The 19914-nt window shown below is 35.6% G+C and overlaps 1 protein-coding gene across 4 annotated transcripts in view; it reads left to right on the top strand.

Moving 5' to 3' along the window:
* Positions 1-19914, top strand: part of WDPCP (WD repeat containing planar cell polarity effector) — a 381390-nt gene that overhangs the window by 72031 nt on the left and 289445 nt on the right. For all 4 annotated transcript variants that reach the window (XM_047852290.1, XM_047852288.1, XM_047852289.1 and 1 more), the window contains exons 2-3: positions 15723-15807; positions 19335-19382. In XM_047852290.1, the coding sequence (XP_047708246.1) occupies positions 15723-15807; positions 19335-19382 (133 nt within the window). The remainder of the gene's footprint in view (positions 1-15722; positions 15808-19334; positions 19383-19914) is intronic.

Raw genomic sequence — 19914 nt, 5'->3', positions numbered from 1 at the left:
GCTTTCTGGGAGATTTCCTCAACATTCATTTGAGTTATTTATTTTGGCTGTCTTATTTTTATTTCCTCCCTTTCCTCCTTCTTTTCAGAGTAGCTCTCTTATTCTTCAGTAATGTTTTGTTTCTTAAGTAGTTGCTCTGAAACCACCTCTAAAGAGTCATTTTACAGTTTTCTTCTATGATAGGGAGGGATAGTCCAGCTGTGCTGGCAGAGAATAGCACCTAGAAGTCTAAGTATTCTTTACATAGAATTTCAAACAGTTCCCTTGTTTTCAATCCTAAGCATTCCTTCAAAAGTACTTGGTGCTTCTAGTTTCTGAGACTTTTTAGAGTTCTAGTGCATGAACTCTTTGGCTCTTAGCCATCCACCCTATATGTATTCTTGGCTTTACACTTTTTTGAGTCTATTGTCAGTTACCTCTTATCCATCAGCTTTTTACTCTCCAAAATTTTGTTGATAACTATTTTGTTGCCCTATTTCTCATTCTCCTTGCCTTGTGAGTTTTCTTTCTGTTGTTTACTGTCATTTTATATGTGCTGAACCCCCTATCTTTATTGGGATGGTCCTCTATGTAGGATTTTTGTGTATGTTGCCAACTTTGAGCTGGTTGTGCTACCAAAAAAAAAAAAAAATCAATCAAGCATTGATAGAGGCAATGTTTCCTTCATTCTAAATTACCATTGAGTATAAAGTGCTACTGATTTAATGTTGAATTCTGATTAAAAAAAAGCAACACTGTGTTAAATGTATACATTGATTATCAGATACATAAAGTTTCAATGTGAAGCATACAGTAGCTTTATGTGACCCAGTCCTGTGCTAGGTATTCATTTTCTCTAAAGAGGCCTCTGGTTCTGAAAATAGATTTATAATTTCAATTTTTGTGGCTGAGATTGTGTTAGACGTTAGAATTGATAACTCTTTTCTCTGTACTTTCTTCCTTGGATATGATTCTACTTTATTTTCCATACTCTGATGTAATTGTATTCATTGTTTTTCTCTTCCCATCCCCCCATCCTCCACTAAGTTACCACCTCCTCACATGTAAGTTCTTGGTTTTTTTCCCACCTTTATATCTTGAATGCCTAGCACAATGTCTGGCCCAATTTGGGACATGGTAGATGCTTTGCAAATGTAGATTGACCCAAACTAAAATAATTAGAAGATGAAATGATACTTAGTGAAACACTAAAATAATCAGAGTATTTTTTTCTTTTCTATTGAAATCGGGGTCTGTTTTACAGATATGAATAATGAGGAAGAGGAAACTGACATTTATTGAACAATGGTCATTTGCCACATATTTTCAAATATGTTATTCTATTTACTCCTCGATAAGACAGTCCAGTCTGAAAAGCATGGGAAACATTTTTTTTTTTAATCCATGATTTGTTTGGGCTTTAAGGTAAAACATGATTGTAATCTAGAATCTTCCTTGTTTTATTCTGATTTTTAAATATTAGTTAATAATTTTCTACTCATTAGGAAATTATTAACATTTTAAGCTGTGATGATGTATGCCTGTATTAAATGTATTAAGGTGAAACTGATCCCTTCTCAGGGGGAACTTGGTGGTTATTCACAGTCTTCATTTCAATAAGAAAAGGCTGTTCTTTCCTGAGTTACCTTCTTTGGTTTTCCATTCAAGTACTGAAACAAAATACCAAAAGTATTATGTAAGTAATTATGCTGTGACAAGCCATTAGTAAAGGTGAAAATGACCAATCGGGAATAAAGAGTATGAAGGAAGATGCAATCACAATATAAAAGGATTCACTGCAAAATTCTTATGAACTGGGAGCTTTTAGGGCTTGTTTGCATTTCATTAAGAACTTGTCATAGAGATTGAGGAGCTTGTGAATTTAGTGAGAACCACCACCCAATAAGGGGAGTCAAAATAGAACTAAACCTCTGATATAATGCAATAACTTAAAAAGAAGACCTTAATTCATTTAACATTCAGCTGTAAAACATTAATAATTCATGTTAGAGCTTAGTTTTGTATTATCTGTGAAGTTTGTTAAGTAAATAGTGTGAAGATTCTTTAGTGTCTAAGAAATACCAGTTTTAATCAGATGTTTTAGATACATCATTTTACTTAAAAACTGCTAATATACTAATTAAAAATAATCCTTAAATAGTCATTCACATAACTTCCTCCAAGGGTTTTCCAAGCAAAATAAATTAAATTTGGCCAGAAAATAGGTTTCATCTGTATCTTTCACCATGGATTAATTACATCAGTCTAAACTGACACCTGTCTTAGGTGCTTAAGCAGAAGCTTAACTAAAAGGCTCTATTTAGCATAGCATTTAGGCAGAGGGAGGTAGAGTAGAAAGAGCACTGCACAGATCATCTGTGGACATGAATTCTAGCCCTAACTGTTCCTATAACAAATAGACTGAACTTGTGCAAATTACTTTACCTCCTTAGACCTATTTTCATATCTAAATTCAGAGATTTCTAGTCTATCAGAGTTGATTTGGGTTGGGGGAAGGCAGGCAAAAAGACTCCTTGGAGAAACTCCTATTCCTTGCCCAGAAAAATACTTTTATGCCCATGCACACCATATGTACGCAGGCAAATACATGCACAATTTAGTACACAATTCCAGAGGGTTACTGTGAGGATTAGATGAAATAATGAATATAAAATGCATTAAGTAGGTATTTAAAAATGTTATACCCCCTATTCTTCCCCACACTGGGAGTGTTCTTCAGCTTTTAAGTTTTGATAATAGCCATAGAAAAAGGTTTTTTAAGTCTCTTTGGGGGAAAAAAGATTTTAAAGTATACAACTATCAAATTGCATGAGATATTCCACTTTTATAAGAAGCCGTTTCTTTCAACAGTTACTAGGGTTTGTTTTTTAGAGGAGGGGGTGGCAATCTGTCATCAAAGTGTTGACAAGTGAAATCTGACAAGGTTGAGGTGATAGCTGGAGGCCACTTCAAAAATTTTCACTGTCTTTTCTATTTGAAGAGAAAGGATCTCTATCTTTTTTTCCATTCTTGCTCACTTTGCAACACTCTTTGATTTATATGCTTTTGAAAACAGTAAATCTAAATTGACAAATTATTTCACCAGTTAGCATTGGTTTAGATAAGAGCATTTCAGTGTTCTCTTGTCTTTAACTCAGCTCTTTAGGAATTATTCCTGAAATTCAGTTTACTCTGTCTTCAAAGTCCCATTTCTTTCTATCCATGTATAGCATATGCAATTGTAATCTAGAATTAATTATCACGATTGTATTGCCAACATTTCTGTTTCTTTGTCTTTTTATTGTTGTGACTGAAATACATCCTAACAAGAATTAAGTCCATATTTTTGTAGATAAGAAAGGTGGGTACATATATAAGAGGAGATGGTAGGCAAAGATTATTTTATTGTTATTATTATTTGCTTATGCAAGCATACCCCCCCCCCCAAATTCCTGATATAAGCCATAGCAATTATTTTGCAAGGTCACTGAAAAAATGCACTTCAACTGGATACAAGTCTCTTTGGAATAATGGAAATTGTGTGCAGCAAAATATTGAAAATGAACATCAGCAAACAAGATGTTTGTATTAACAGGAACTAGAAAATGGCTATGCAAAGGTCAACACTGATCTTTAAATATTAGTGAAATTTAATTTGTTGCATGTAATGAGTAGAAAGAAGAGGAAACAGACCACAATAAAGAAGCCATTGATAAATTGTCTAAATGTCAAAACTGCTTACAGTATGAAAAATGTTAAACTGACAAAATCTATTTAAATGAATTAAACAATTTAAACAATGCCCGAGGGGAATATTTTCCAAATTTAAGTATAACAGGAGATTTATAAAGATTTTTGCCACAGTTTATTTTGGGAACTTGAAGGGACTCCCACTTTTCTTTCTAGGCAAAGAATCTCCTCTAACCTCTTTTATTTATTAAGAGTGATGCACACTTTTCCTGGAACGTAAGAATCTGTTGTCTTTTGCTTCATCTAGAAATAGCATCATCTGACCAACTGTGAGCGGCTGTGAAGAACCACTTCACTAGCTGAATGGAATTCAGAGAGCTTTCTGTTAGGTTATGCTCAATTTTCAAAAAAATGTGAATTCTGTATTCTCTTATTTTCTTCATGTATAAAGTTGATGAAAAAATTTCAAGGGCTAACTATGTCCAATGTATACAATGAAGGATTAATGTTATTAATACACAGAGAATGAGATAAAGAACTCATTGGAAAGATGGGCAAAGATAGAAACAAGTAGTTTATAGAAGAAATAAAATTATTTAAAAATACGTGAAAAGGTGTTTGATCTCTTTAATAAGTGGAAAAATGAAACTGAAAACTACAGGAATCCAATTTTCACATACCAGATTGGCAAAAATGTAAAAGTTAGATAATTCTCCATGTTATTGAGGATATAGGGAAAAAGATAGTAATGTTATTGGTAGAAATGTAAATTGGCAGAGTCATCTCGGAGGCCAGTTTGGCATCACCTCTCAAAATGTAAGGTGTGCATATATGTTTTCATGGGATTATAAGGCAAAAAGTAGAAATAGAATGTACATTGAGGAAATGGTTAAGTAAATTACGATCACTATCCAATGAAACATCTTACATCCATCTTACATTGTATTAAAAAATAGTGAGGGATGTACTTCTGGATCTGGATGAAACATTAAGTTGTCTTCCTTCTCTGTCAGGTGTACAGTTTTTAAACTATTAGTGACCTTTCGAGTCTTCTGAAAACAGCGTGGCAGTATGTGCGTGGTCCATAGCACAGAACAAGCAGCATCTAATAACAGTTTCCATTGTAGAATGTTTTCAGATACTTGAATAAATCCAATCTTTAGTTGAGGAAAGTAACCCAAACAATGAAGTCAGTCTGTGTATGTAGATAGAGAATATCCATGCTGTGGTGTTCAGGTGAAAAAAGGAAATGGTATGTATCGTAAAATCTTGTCTTTACAAAAACACAAAGGAAGTAAGTATGGGTATGGACACACTGTAAGCATATCAAGAAAATCTGGAAGGCCACATGCCATACTGTGCAGTGGCTCCTTTCACAGTGGAGAGGGCAGCTGGGAGGGGAACATACTCCTTTTAACATCAAATATTTCCATATTTGTATTTTTTAAAACAATAAGCATGCATTACTATTGTACATTTAAAATGGATTTAAAACTTTCCCTATTTTTTGTATACTTTTAGGTTGTGTAGGTTGTTTTAGAAATAAGGACTTTTTTTCATTTTTTTAAAGTCTATTGATTTATTTAAAAAAATTTTTTTAATGTTTACTTTTAAGAGAGAGGGAGACAACGCGAGTGGGGGAGGGTCAGAGACAGAGGGAGACACAGAATCTGAAGCAGGGCCCAGGCTCTGAGCTGTCAGCACAGAGCCCAACACGGGTCTCGAACCCATGAAGCATGAGGGCATGACTTGAGCCAAAGTCAGATGCTTAACTGACTGAGCCACCCAGGCACCTCTAAAGTTTATTTAGAAGGGATGGAGAGAGAAGAAGAGAGAGAATCTCAACCAGGCTCCACAGTGACAGCTTGGAGCCTGACCAGGGTTTGATTTCACAAACTATGAGATCAAGACCTGAGCCGAAATCAAGAGTCTGACACTTAACCAACTGAGCTACCCAGGTGCCCCAGAGACAGTGTTTTCAATACACTGCTTTGTGCTTTTTTATTTTGCTTTTACCATATAATTTCTTGGTGTTATTTGTTAAATCTAAAATTTCATAAGTTTGAGTATTACCTTTTAGCATTTATTGAATACTTGCAATGGCTGCTCATTAGCAAATAAATATGTCCTGAATATTTATACTTAATATTTAGGTTAAAAAAGTGTTCTAGACTTCTGAGTTCATCAAATCTTTATATCCTATGGAATAACACTTATGATACAATCTAGAAAAGATCTAGATACAGAAAAATAATTTAATAATAATAATTGAAGGTAAATGTCACTGAGGGAGCTAGAACATTTATGTGATAACTGCTGTTTGAATGAAATTAAAGGATAAAATTTTCAGTATTAATAGGCAATTAGTTATGCAATACCAACTAGTAATGCTCAGTGCTTTTCATCTTCAAAGCAGTATACAACATTAATTAATCCTTACAACGTTGTTGCAAATGTAGGTCAGTATCATTATCCTTATTTTTGTAAGTAGGGAAATTGAGGCAGAGAAGTTAAATGGTTTGGGGTAAGTCTGTCATAGCTAGATTAGAAATGAGGCATTTTGGCTCACAGCCCAGCATTCAGAGCAGTAGAACCACACCTTCCTTAGAAGACTTAATCTCTCTGCCCTTGATAAAACATTACGTCTCATTAAACTATATTGAGGTCATTTCTACGTTGAAATTCAGAAACAAGTTTGACCACTATATAGCCACTTAAAACATATATACCATTTTTTCTTGTTTTCTTGACACGTTTGTTTGTTTGTTACTTCCTTCTTCCTTCCTTTCTTTCTTAATATTTATTTGTTTTTGAGAGAACGACAGAGTGCAAGCAAGGGAGAGGCAGAGAGACAGAGAGAGAGGGCACAGAATCCAAAGCAGGCTCCAGGCTCTGAGCTGTCAGCACAGAGCCTGACATGGGGCTCAAACGCACAAACCAAGAGATCATGACCTAAGTCAAAGTTGGATGCCCAACTGACTGAGCCAGCCAGATGCCCCTCTTTTCCTTCCTTTCTTTCTTTCTTTCTTTCTTTCTTTCTTTCTTTCTTTCTTTCTTTCTTTGACACTATACTGTCTTAATTTCTTTTTCATCGTCTTCTTGTTGGAGAATTACCAAAATATCTATCCTTGGCTTTATTTTTGTTTTGGGATCTTAGTGATTTTTAACTTTCTATTTATATAATCCCAAGATAGTTTTTGTACAGTCCAGGACCCTTTTCTGTATTTATAGCTATCAGTTAGACATAACCATATCTACTTTTATACCTTGAATTCCCACTGTGTCAAAAGCTCAGCTTACCTACATTGGCAAAACATGCTTCTTTTCTAGACTAACCTGTTTCTGTGTATGTTTTAATTCAAAATCTGCTCTGGAAACTAGAATAAACCAAGTGGGAACAGGTCTGTGTAAGGGGTTCTTGTAAACTGGGTGTAACTAAGAAAACTGATGTTTGTGAGTCCTTCACAGAGTGAAGACGCTGAATCACAGTCTAAGGAAGAGGGAGAGCCTGAGTTAGAAACTGAGGGGCAAGGGAAAAGTACTCAGGAAACTGAGTAGCCAGCCAAGTCTGTGGCTGGGCAGATTGAGGTGTGTGGATTGAGTAGTTGAGGTAGTCAAGGGGAGAATGTACTGGCTCCCTTTTACCTGGCACATGATGATAGAGACATACCTGCTCAGTGGAAGCATGTTCAAGGCAAGGGCCACTCTCTGTGCAGTAACCAGATTCCTATTCATTGGGGGTTATTCCAGATTCTTCCTTCTTTCTCGCTTCTACAATTCATTAGTCCCCATAGGATATTGACTCTTTCTTCAACACATCAGTTGAATCTGTTTTTTTTTTCTTTTAAGCTACTTTCCAACTGCCATCATCCCAAATCAAGTTCTTGTTACTGAATATTGGTGTTATTTCTTTTTCTATGTAGATTTTCTAACAGGTTACTTGTATCCTCTTCCTCCACTCCGTCAATATTACCACCTATACAATAAATCTTCCAACAACAATTCTGATCTGTTGATTACTTTTTCTAGAATACTTTACCAGATCAGAAACTTGTCACTATTCCTCATTAGCTACCTAGCAGATGTGAAGTCCTGATGGCGACTACCTTAGTGTGGCCCTGATTTATCTCTTCTATTTGTGCACCAAACCAATTGCTTATTATTTCTCAAATAAGCCTTGCAACTTAAATTTTTGTATACTGTTCCCTCATTTTTATTTCTCTCCCTCTGTCAAATCTAACAATCCTCAGGGTAGCTGGGTGGCTCAGTTGGTTAAGCATCCAACTTCCCCTCAGGTCATGATCTCATGGTTCATGGGTTTGAGCCCTGTGTCAGGCTCTGCGCTGATGGTGCGGAGCCTGCTTGGAATTCATTCTCTCTCCCTCTCTCTTAGCCCCTGCCCCCCTCTCAAAATAAATAAATAAACACACAAAAAAACTAACAATCCTCAATGCCCTTCTACTTTATTATCAAACTAGAGCACCTACTGAACACCCTTTGTTGCTAGATTAGCACTTACCATAAACTTCATGTTGTTTTTGTGGTTATTTTATCTGCTACATGGATACTATTTGATAGTAGAGATTCTACTTTGTAAATCTTCATATATTGGACTCACAGTAAAATGCCATACACCTAAAGTGCTCAAAATATTGGTGAAATTTAATTAATATAATTAATATCATAGGACTCTCTGAGGTACCAACGGTCTGGTGTTCCTAATGCTCTCTCTAGTCTTCTGTTGCAGTAGGTTCAATCCAAGCTAGAGGTCTCTATTTTGAGACCACTCTGCCCTTTTACACAAATGTTTTCATTGCTTAATTGTTTGGTTTAGTGTTAAATATTTCAAAATATTATTTTGAATCTTAATTTCTGGTAATGTGACATTGATTAACTATGTTCATGAATATGCTTAACAGGTATTATTAATGATTCTATGTTGATGCTTGACAAGAGATTACGGGGGAATATGCTGTGTTTCATGTAATTTGAAAATTGCCCAATGATACAGTTAACCAGTGGTTTATCTTAAATTTATGCTTTTTTAGTTGTCTTCATTTTTGTACATTTTGAATTGGTGAATAGATATTCCTCAGAAAGTCTGTTGGTAATAAATAGCAAGTATACACTCTAAGTTTATGCCCAACAAAGATTCCCTTAGGCTCTCTGAGGTATTGTGCTGATAACACATTTATTTTAAATGTCTCGTTGGCGCCAGGTATCATTTATCTTTGTTAAACTAGAACAGTGTTTTCTATTTGTTAATTCTTTCCTTTCCCATCATGTTTTACATTAGGGGTTTATTTGCCCTGAAGCTTCCTGTTCTTCCCAAACCAGTCAAAATAGCTGACTTCAGAAACCAGGAAGACAAGTATTTTGCAGATTTATTTAGTGGCAAGTAATCTGTACCTCTAAAACATAGTTTTTCTTTTTCAAAAGAAAAATTATCAAAAGTAAAGCAAGTTGCAGTGTTTTAACACAGCTGTTTTTATTTTGCATGTTACTTTCTTAAAATTTAGTCTATATGGTAACAATTTTCTTAAGGCAAATAAATATTGATTTATTACAATGTAACCAGTTTTGAAGGGAAGGCTTTAAACTTTTTAAAAATGGAAGTAAAAAGTAAGAAGGATCCTCTCACCATTTTGTCCTCAAAATTTGGTGTCATAGGGGTACCTTTGTGGCTCAGTTGGTTAAGTGTTTGACTCTTGATTTTGGCTCAGGTCATTATCTCATGGTTTGTGAGATTGAGCCCCACATCGGGCTCTGAACTGTCAGAGCAGTGCCTGCTTGGGATTCTCTCCCTTTTTCTCTGCTCCTCCCCTGCTCGCTTGTGTGCACTATGAATGAATGAATGAATGAATGAATGAATGAATGAATCAATATTTGGACTGTCATAGATTCTGCCTCTACAGCAGAACAATCATCTAGATTTAGGTCAAGATTAATTTAAATCATGCTGCTTATTCTCTCATGGAGATCGCAGGTTTAGGTTCAGGATGGGCTTCTGGGGCATCTGGGACGGTCATCAACTACCTTACAGAATTTAAGTAGAAAACTGTAGAAGTTTAAGTTATTTTAACATAAAAATTATGGGCATTTTGTTGTTGTAGAGGTTTTTCCTTTTTCTTTTCATTTGGATTATTATTTGCTATATTTTTTACTAAATCATTTTTTTTTTCACATAACCCCTTAAATGGCTACTTTTGTTCTAGCTCTAAATTGTGCATTGGATTTTACTCCAAGAAATGGACAAGGGCACTGAATAGGGACAGCATTTCTCAGCTAACTTTTTAAGGCACTCCCTATTTCTCTCCCTTTTTAATCTCTGCTCACACCCCAATCCCACAATGCAGAATCCATCATTCTTCTGAAATTCTTTTCTTACCCTCCTTTAAAACAACTATTTATGCACTAATACAGTATTTGAATAATACAAGCTCAGTCTTGACTACTTCCTCCAGGCAGTTTTTCAAATGAGGAAATTACCAGCATTCCTTTTAACTGGTGACATTCTTGAGTAAGATGCAAGACGTTTAAAGGTCTGTATCTTTTAAAGAACCTGCACAGTGTAAAGATGGCAAGACATCTTGAGGGCTAAAAAGGATAGTTACTTGGTCCCCTGTCACTGTGCCCATGTAGTTATTGTAGATTTTTATAAACTTGTTTTATTTACTCCATTAATTCTTTTTAGTCTTATATGGTCTTATCAGCAGATATTTAAAGTTCAGGGGAAAAGAAGGATGAATAACCCCTATTTGACTATCTTTGGCCTACCTGCTAGGGTATGACTCCTGCAAAGCCTCCTTAATTGTATGTATTTTGGGGAGTCTGCAGGGGTTGTCACATGTGCTCATAAACAAGTACAATCATTTACTAATGGGCATTGGTTATTTTCTTCTCACTTGCCTCACCCAACTATTTGTTAGGCTTACTCCATCGCCTGATTATTGCTGTTTCTCCAGGTGGTATGGATTACTCCTTGGCCACCATGTCTACTTTTGCTGGGGTGGATCCCATTTTGTCTGGATCCCACACTTTTGTTGACTATGTTTATCCAAATGGCTGCCAGGCCTGCTTATTTTCTGCTGGGTGTCATCCTCTACAGCTAGCTGGGTATCATCCTCTACAGCTATTGCCCTAAACCAAATGTTCCACAAAGGGGTCCTTTGTTTTTATTTATTTATTTATTACAAGTTTTTTTGAGAGAGAGAGAGCTTGTGTGTATATACACATGTGCATGCTTATGAGCAGGGAAGGGACTGAGGGAGAGGAAGGGAGGGGGGAGAGAGAGAGAGAATGAATGAATGAATGAATGAATGAATCTTAAGCAGGTTCCACACCCAGTGTGGAGCCCAATGCAGGGCTATATCTCACGACTGTGAGATCATGACCTGAGCTGAAATCAAGAGTCAGTTGCTTAACCTACTGAGTCATCCAGGTGCCCCCAAAGGGGTCCTTTGTAAAGCAGAATGCCCCTCTCTTCCTTTGTCCTGTATTTTTTAGTGGGAAATAATATCAATACAAATTGATAATATTTATGTATCAGAGCATTTTGAGAACTAGGGCATCTTTCTCAGTGTTCCCACTCCATTGGGACTAGACATGAATCTTTGGTACTGACCTACCTGGAAGACAAGTCCAGATCATAGGCTCAAACCCATACGATTCTCAGAACTTCTTTTTATGTCCAAATACAAAGGGTCACAGGCTTTGTTTGCACTTGACATTTGAAGCTCTCCATGGACCTCATTTTGCTTGTTCTCCCCCAACTGTAATTTCTGAGTACTATAGGAGTTTCAAACTTAGTAAAAATATGGACAGTGGATCTATTGGTTTTCAGGTTAAAAGCATTCCTGCTTCTTAGAAATGGCCAATGTGAATTACAAGGAAAAGTATTCTTTTCTCTCCATTTCTGCTATTAGGGAAAAGTTTTGACAAATTCTTTATTATTGAATTGACTTAAATTGGAAAAAAAAAGCAGAGTTTCAAGTGCAGTCTTCTTTTGATATATAAGTAAAGGTGTGGCCTTTTTGGCTTTAGCTGTAAAACTTTATATTTAATTTGCATAATAAAACTTTTTTATGTATCTAATAACAGCTAAATTTCAGCCTTGTCTTTGTCTACATTGTCATAAATCCTAATTATTGGTGTCTGAATAGACACTGAATTGAAGAATGTGAATTTTTATTTTCTAGTGTAGTCTAAAAGTTGTGACCTTTGATACTTAATATCAGAAGAAATATGCTCCTGTTTCATCACATCCATTCTTCTCTGTTCCCAGTGAAATATTAACCCATTTGCATGTCCTAATCCAAATACTTTCTCTTGTGTAGAAACTTCTCTACAGATACATGTTTTTCTTTTATAAAATCCCTATTGTACTCTGTACTTAGGAGTACAGAGTTTTATTCATTTATTCATTTCATTCATTTCACCTTGTGAAATTACTGTCTAAGGTCAGAGATTGTATGTAACATGCTCCTTGTGTTTTTTTCATATAAATTTGCATAGTGCTAGACATACAGAGTAATAGCAGTAGCAGCAGCAACAATGGCAACAATAAATTAATTGAATAAAAGTGCCCTTGAGATAGTCCCTGAGGTAGGTACTTTATTATGGCCATTTTATATCTTGGGGAACTTAGAGAAGCTATGTCAGTTTTCCAAGTTAGGTAGTAAACTGAGAAGTTAGAATAAGAAACCAGGCAGTTAGGGTCTAGAATATACTCATTAAGCTTTCTAAATGCAAGTAAATATTTAATTTATTAGCTGTTTCTTTAAACCAATATTCTAGACCTCACCCATCCAAATGAGAAGGGTGCAGTTTACATATTCTAAAACAGTAAGTATTTTGGTTTTTAAAAAAGTATACCATAAAGTAATCCTGAAATGAGCCTCATAAAACTAACTGAAAACAATTCCAAAGAATATGGCTTTGGAAATATTTTAAGTAATAGTAGCCTCACTAGAGTCACTCCCAAGGAGACAACTCTGCAAGATAAAGTTCAGTTGAATTGAAAAAGTTGTAATTAGCTTAATACCACTTTTTCTGTACTGCCTGCTGATAAGGAACTTCATCTTCTCATAGCTCTTCTACCCCATACCTACATACAGTGGCAGCCAGCTTCTGGTGACAGCTGGGCAGCTCTGGGGATTGAAGGGTCCTTTGTTCTATCTCTAACCTTTTTAAGGCACTTCACAGAAGAGAGTGAACTCAGATCAGTCCAAACATTTCTATTATTTTTATAGTCTGTTTCCTTGTTACCCTTTGCAATTGCATTTTTCTATCACTTTCTTTTTCTTTTTTTTTAAAGTTTATTTTTTGAGATAGAGAATGCGAGCAGGGGAGGGGCAGAGAGAGAGAGAAGAGAAGAGAATCCCAGGCAGGCTTTGCGCTCTCAGCTTGCGGCTCCATCTCACGAACCTCGAGATCATGACCTGAGCCGAAACCAAGAGTTGGATGCTTAACCGACTGAGCCACCCAGGCGTGCCTTCTGTCACTTTCTACCATGCATTTTAATCTACTGCCATGCCTGGGATATGCCATCCTTGTACCCAACACTGCTACCTATTCTCCCTCCCACCCTTCTAGATAGCCCAATACTATAGAGTGCTCTGGTTTCAAGCACAGATTCTGGAGCCAGTCTGTGTCTATTCAAAGTCTGCCTCAGCTAACTGCTGGCTATGTGACTTCTCAGTCCCTCAGTTTCTTCATTATAGGAGTAATAATTGTACTACTTCAAAGGGTAGCTATGAGGCTTAAATAAGTTAATATATATATATAATGTTTAGAACAATGCTTTTCATGAGGTATTTAGCGAGTATTGCCTGTTGCTATCATCATCATTTTCTTTGTTATCATTTAACTGGTGAAATCCTATGCATCTTTGATGCTCTGCTGACATTTCACAACTTCTCTGTAGCTTTTTCAGAGCCCCACTGTTCCAGGCAGGCTTGGCCCTTATTTTATGCTGCCATTGTTCACTCTGCTGTTTCAATATTGGCACACTGCATCTTGTTATCTGAACATGCATCTATTCCTTGATTATTAATACATTGAGGTCAAATGTAAAGGTAAAGGAAGGATGAAAGAAGTTTCTACTATGTCTAAAATTATTTGGGGTTATCACCCTTATGAATAATATGGGAAATGTTTTTAGTCACTCCTAATGTTAAAGAAGCTGGGAGCTTTTTCCTATGTCTACAAAAGTCATAAATATTTTTCAGGCTTTCTTTGTTATTCAGAATTTTATTGGAAAGAGCAATTCTTTTGTGATCTCTGTAAAGAAGATACCAATAGTTTATGTATTTCTAACACATAGTGAACTATCCACATAGTATAGTACTGTATGTATTTCTAAGCAAACATTTGGAAGTTAAATAAATTTCTTTCAAATACTTGTAAAATGTTGACTTTTTTACTCATTCATATTGGTCTTCCTCCAATTAGTCCAAATTAATGAGGTTCTCCTTCATGAAAAAGTATCAGTAATAACCATCACTAGCTCTTGATATTAAAAATGGGAGAAATACTCCATGTACTCTTTTGTTATCTTGTTTTCTTTTTTTTTTTTTCCTAATGTAATTAGAGTAGAATACTGTATCTGGGTCTACAATGAGATGCAGATTAACAAACTAATCTGAACATTCACTACTGTGGTTTCACACATTTACCTTTAAGTAAATACTTTTTGTAATAGTAACTATATACCATTTACTTTGCAAATTCCACTTTATTATTATTATTATTTAAAAAAAAATTTTTTTAACATTTATTTATTTTTGAGACAGAGAGAGACAGAGCATGAATGGGGGGAGGGCCAGAGAGAGAGGGAGACACAGAATCCGAAGCAGGCTCCAGGCTCCGAGCTGTCGGCACAGAGCCTGATGCGGGGCTCGAACTCACGGACCGTGAGATCGTGACCTGAGCAAAGTCGGACGCTCAACCGACTGAGCCACCCAGGTGCCCCTATTATTATTTTTTTTAACATTTATTCAGTTTTGAGAGACAGAGCGTGAGTGGGGGAGGGGCAGAGAATGAGACACAGAATCTGAAGCAGGCTACAGGCTCTGAGCTGTCAGCACAGAGCCTGATGAGGGGCTCAAACTCACAGACCGCGAGATCATGACCTGAGCCTGAAGTCCGACGCTTAACTGATTGAGCCAACCAGGTGCCCTACAAATTCCACTCTAATTAGCTTGTTTGTATGTGGGAGATGATAAATATTTGCTTTGTATATTAAAAATACAATACAAAATGTGTTTATATGTAATAATTACCTAACAGATGTTTCCTTTTCTTTTTTTAAATAAATATTTTATTTATTTTTAAATTCTTAAAATTTTAAAATTTTATTTAAATCCAATTTAGTTAACATATAATAATGCAATAATGATTTCAGGAGTAGAAGTTAGTGATTCATCACTTAACATACAACACCCAGTGCTCATCACAGCAAGTGCCCTCATTAATGCCCATCACCCATTTAGCCCATCCCCCCCCATGCAAAGCCCTCTAGTAACCCTGTTTATTTTCTGTATTTAAGAGTCTTTTATGGTTTGCCTTCCTCTCTGTTTTTATATTATTTTTGCTTCCCTTCCCCTACGTTCATCTGTTTTGTTTCTTAAATCCCACATATGAATGAAATCATATGATATTTATCTTTCTCTGACTTATTTCACTTAGCATAATACACTAGTTCCCAGATGTTTCCTTTTCTTAAAAATGTTCTTAAAATGCTTAAATATGAAATAATTCTAAATATACTCAGAGCCTTAAAAATCAAACAAGTTACTGAAGATTCAAACATATATTTTCATGTTATCACATTTCTCAATGAGATGACATACTACATTTAGGAAGAGTGTATTTTTTTTTCCTAGAGTTTATTTCTTGATGGTTAACCAAGGGTACATTAAAATATGTTTATTCTAATGGGCCATATCTCAAATATTAGTAGTGTCAGATGATTCTATTATTTTTCTAAGAGATCTTGGTTTTATTGACAATGGAAGATAATTGGCATTTCTTTTTAATTATTTTTTAAACAGGACGGAGATTTCTTCTGCCTTCAGATGTCTTTCTGCTTGACTGAACTGCACCTGTGGTCTTTGAAGAATACCTTACACATTGGGGGTAAATGATCTCTGGATTAATTTCAGTCATTTTCAAATATAAGTTACAATGTTATAAGTAAGTACTAGCAAAGATTAGAGTTTAGATTCTTCTGCTGGAGTTGCATTATTTTTTTTATACTTAATGAAAAATTGGCTAATGAAAAAAATAATTATTTTTAGTTACTCTGAATAAGTTATTTTTTCAATTTGAGTTAGATTTTCTGTTGTGAAAATTATATTGGTCTAATATTTGTTTCCGTTTAGGAGATATACATGTTCAATTTTTTCCTGGGATTGTTCCTAATGACTGACTTATATTCATAAATATTTGTAGGCTAACTAATGGTAAAGGTATTTCTATTTGATATTAAGATAACATTTCAGGGGTGCCTAGGTGGCTCAGTTGGTTAAGCATCCAACTCTGATCTCAGCTCAGGTGTTGATCTCAAGGTCATGAGTTCAAGCCCCATGTTGGGCTCTGCACTGGGCGTGAATCCTACTTAAAAAAAAAAAAAGGTAATATTTCAAACATACAGCTAAGGTGTACAATTAATTATATTCATGTTCGTTGGATTTCTTTGCTCTATACTCCCAGCACCGAGCCCGACATGGGGCCTGATGTGGGCTCGATCCCACAAACCTGTGAGACCATGACCTGATCCAAAATCAAGAGTCTGACACTTAATTGACTGAGCCACCCAGGTGCCCCAAAAGAGAAGATTTTTTAAAAGATATTTCCTAACAATACATACTTTATCCCATAATACTAATAAGCATTGTTAAAACACACATTACTCCTGTCTTTCATCCTTAAAATTTTTATTTATTTTTTAACTTTTGTGACCTTAACAGTTTTGAAGATTTTATGCCAATTATTTTATAAGAGGCCCCTGTATTTGGATATGTTTGAAGTTTTTTTTTTACAAATCTGAAGTTTCAGATTATATATGTTTGATGTGAATATCCCAGAAGAGGTGTTGTATTTTCAGCACATCCTAATTGGGTGGTGTACAATTTCAATTTGTGTCTTTATTGATAATGTTTATGATCATTAAGATTGTGTCTGGTAGTATTCTCCACTGCAAAGTTACTTTTCCTTTGGAGTTAATTAGTATTTCATAGGGAGATATTTTGAGATTATGTAAATGTATTGTTTCTTATTAAACTTTAAGTATATTTATTATTTATCTTATCCCTGTGGACTCAGGTTTCCTATTCAATGGTTTTAATCCATTACTATCATTATTTATTTTGATATTTAAATTGTTTCTGATGTGGCCAGTGGGACCCCACTCAAGCTGAGTCTATGTCTTTGTGACAGGTCCCTATCAGTATTTAAGCATTTCCATTCTTTCTGGCACAACAGAAAGATTCCCTAGCGTGCTGGAATCAGTTACTTCTCTAAGTAGCTTGGTTCCTTTTAGAGGGAAGTGGTATCTAGAAGTCAGCGGTGCTTTAGGTATGCTTACTGCTATTGGAGTATCATTTTTACTAGGCTCTCAGTGGGCAGAGCCTAGGGTATGTATGTATGTACATATATTTACATCTATATTCATTTTTGTATCTATCTCTATTGAAAATCAATTCTAATCTACCAGCAGAGGGTTCATTCTAATTTTCTCCCTTTCTATATTTGTATTTCTCTTCTCTGACAGTGAGAAACCTGGGATTCCCATATCTTTTCTTACTTAATCACCCTGTATGCACTCAGTCTTCTATCTCAGCGGGCATTCCCTCCCCTATGTGGATGCCCTTCTCATTTCACATTGGTTCTGACATACCATGTTGGGCTCTTCCCACATGTGGATGTCTTCCTCACCTAGACACCCACATTTGGCCATTGCCCCATGTGAATGTCCTTCGGTGAAAAGGACACCTGTGGTTCTGATACACTGTCAGCCTGACATTCTGCATGGACACCCTCCTCATCCAGCTTAGGCTCTGATTGGGTTTTGACAGCCTACTCTGGGTCAGATGCAGAATTCGGGGTTCTTGGGGTGCCTGGTTATCTCAGGAGAGCATGTGACCCTTGATCTCCAGGTCATGAGCTGGAGCCACATATTGGCTATAGAGATTACTTAAATAATTTTTTTTTAAAAAGCTTAAAAAAAATAAAAAGAATTCAAGGGCCTTTATGGTCTTCATAGTTCTGTTCTAGAGTTATAAATATTTGGCTGCATCTAATGATGGAATATTATATGAGGACACATTGCCCATGTAAATAATGCTTATGGTTCTTAGATTTTAAAAAAGTCTACCTTTTTATTGAAAGCCTACCTTTTTATATATATTGAAAAGTATAAAGATCATAAGGGCATATTTTGAGCTATCAAAAAATGAACATGCCCATAAAATCACTCAAGAAATAAAATATTATCAGTATCTTAGGAGCCCTACTTATAACCTTTCCCAGTCACCCCTTATTAAATATTTTTAATCTAAATAATAGAAGTAAACTTCATTCTTTAAAATTATATGTCTCTGTGCACATGGCTGGCTCAGTCAAAAGAGCAGTCTCTTGACCTCAGGGTTGTAAGTTCGAGCCCCATGTTGGGTGTGGAGATTACTTAAAAATAAAATCTTAAAAAAAAATGATGTGTTCCAATTAGTGGCATGGTAAATAGAATGGAGCTTTAGTAAGTACACAGGATTGAATATTTTTAACAACTCTATTTAAAAAATTGGCTATAGCTATAATACCTCTTTTGAAAGTTTCATTTAGTTTGAGAAAGTTTGGAGCAGTCAGTCACTAGGGGGCAGCCTGTACTGCTTCCACTTCTTCAGAAACAGTTGCATTCTTTTGTTAGTAACTAGAATTATTTTGCATGGAGGGAAACAAATGTTAATTCAAAGGAAAAATATTTCACTATTCACATATAGGAACAAAATGGACACAGTTATTTTGTTTTCCTGTAATTCAGTTGCAAAGACAGAGAGTCCTTGGTTAAATCACTCTAGGAAGCCTTGCTTTGCTTTTTACTCCCAGGAGAACATCTGAATTTGAATGCATTTGGAAGGTTTTTTGAATCTAAAAAAGCTTCAGGTAACTTACCCATGCTTTCCTCTAATTTTCTTTTTCTCCTGCAAATTTCCCCCAAGCACTGTACTAGATTCAAGCTAAACTGGAGAAAAGCAAGCAACAACTCAGAATCCAACAGGGCATTTCCATCCACTAATTTCATATGGCGTTGCTTAGTGGCAGTTCCTTTTGGTAGCACCCTGTGAAAAATATCAGAGGAAGTGTGAAAGAGAAAAGTTGGTCTTATGATTTCAGTTTTTTACTGCTCCTTTCCTCATGCCCTTCCAGTTTTGTGTAAATCTTTTCTAATTAGATTGATAAACCTTCCAGTTCCCACATATCCCTGGAATAGATGAACGCATATACTTTTGATCTTATTTATTTCTAGTAACATAAAAAGATGGTTTATGTCCTCCTTCCTGCCTACCCACTCCCAACCCCAATCCTGACATATATATAGCATGGTTTGGCTTCTTATTTCCCAGAACTTTTTATCACAATCTAATGTTATTTCTTCTTTTCTATAGATAGAGACATAGGGATCTACCAGTATTATGACAAGAAAGACCCAGCAGGTAAAGTATCTATTCTATACAACTAATTTTTATAAATGAAATATTTTAAACTGTAAAATACTGACCATTAAAAAAAACCCTTTTTTGAGCATTAGGTAAATTGTAAAATTAAAAAAAAGTCATTTTAGTCCTTTAGAAAAATGTTGAGGTTGATATCTGTTCTGTATAAAATAAAGCAATATTGAGAAAATGCTGTAGAAGAACATGAAAATGTTCATTTTACTGCCGATCCGACTGATAACTGGACAGTCTATTCACGTTTATTTATCAGTGTCCCAGTAGAGGGCATTGTTAATGCGTGGGTCCCACTGGTGCTGGCCTCCCGGATCCTCACCTGATATCTGAAATAGGCATTTCTGAGTGAATGATCAATTTTCTTTATCTGATTAATCCTGTTAATCCCAGAAGTTTCATGATGGGCCAAAAGGTCTTTCTAGCTAGTTACTTCCTGTTTTGGTCTCTGTTGAAGTGGTGCTGGGGTGGGCATCCTGTATGCTTAGCTTGGTGGTTAATAGGCTAGCTTCATGGTTCT

The sequence above is a fragment of the Prionailurus viverrinus genome, chromosome A3 (genome assembly GCF_022837055.1).
Source record: "Prionailurus viverrinus isolate Anna chromosome A3, UM_Priviv_1.0, whole genome shotgun sequence".
Taxonomy (NCBI): Eukaryota; Metazoa; Chordata; class Mammalia; order Carnivora; family Felidae; genus Prionailurus; species Prionailurus viverrinus.
The sequence above is the reverse complement of the archived record's forward strand: the minus strand, read 5'-3'. Positions and strand labels throughout refer to the sequence as shown.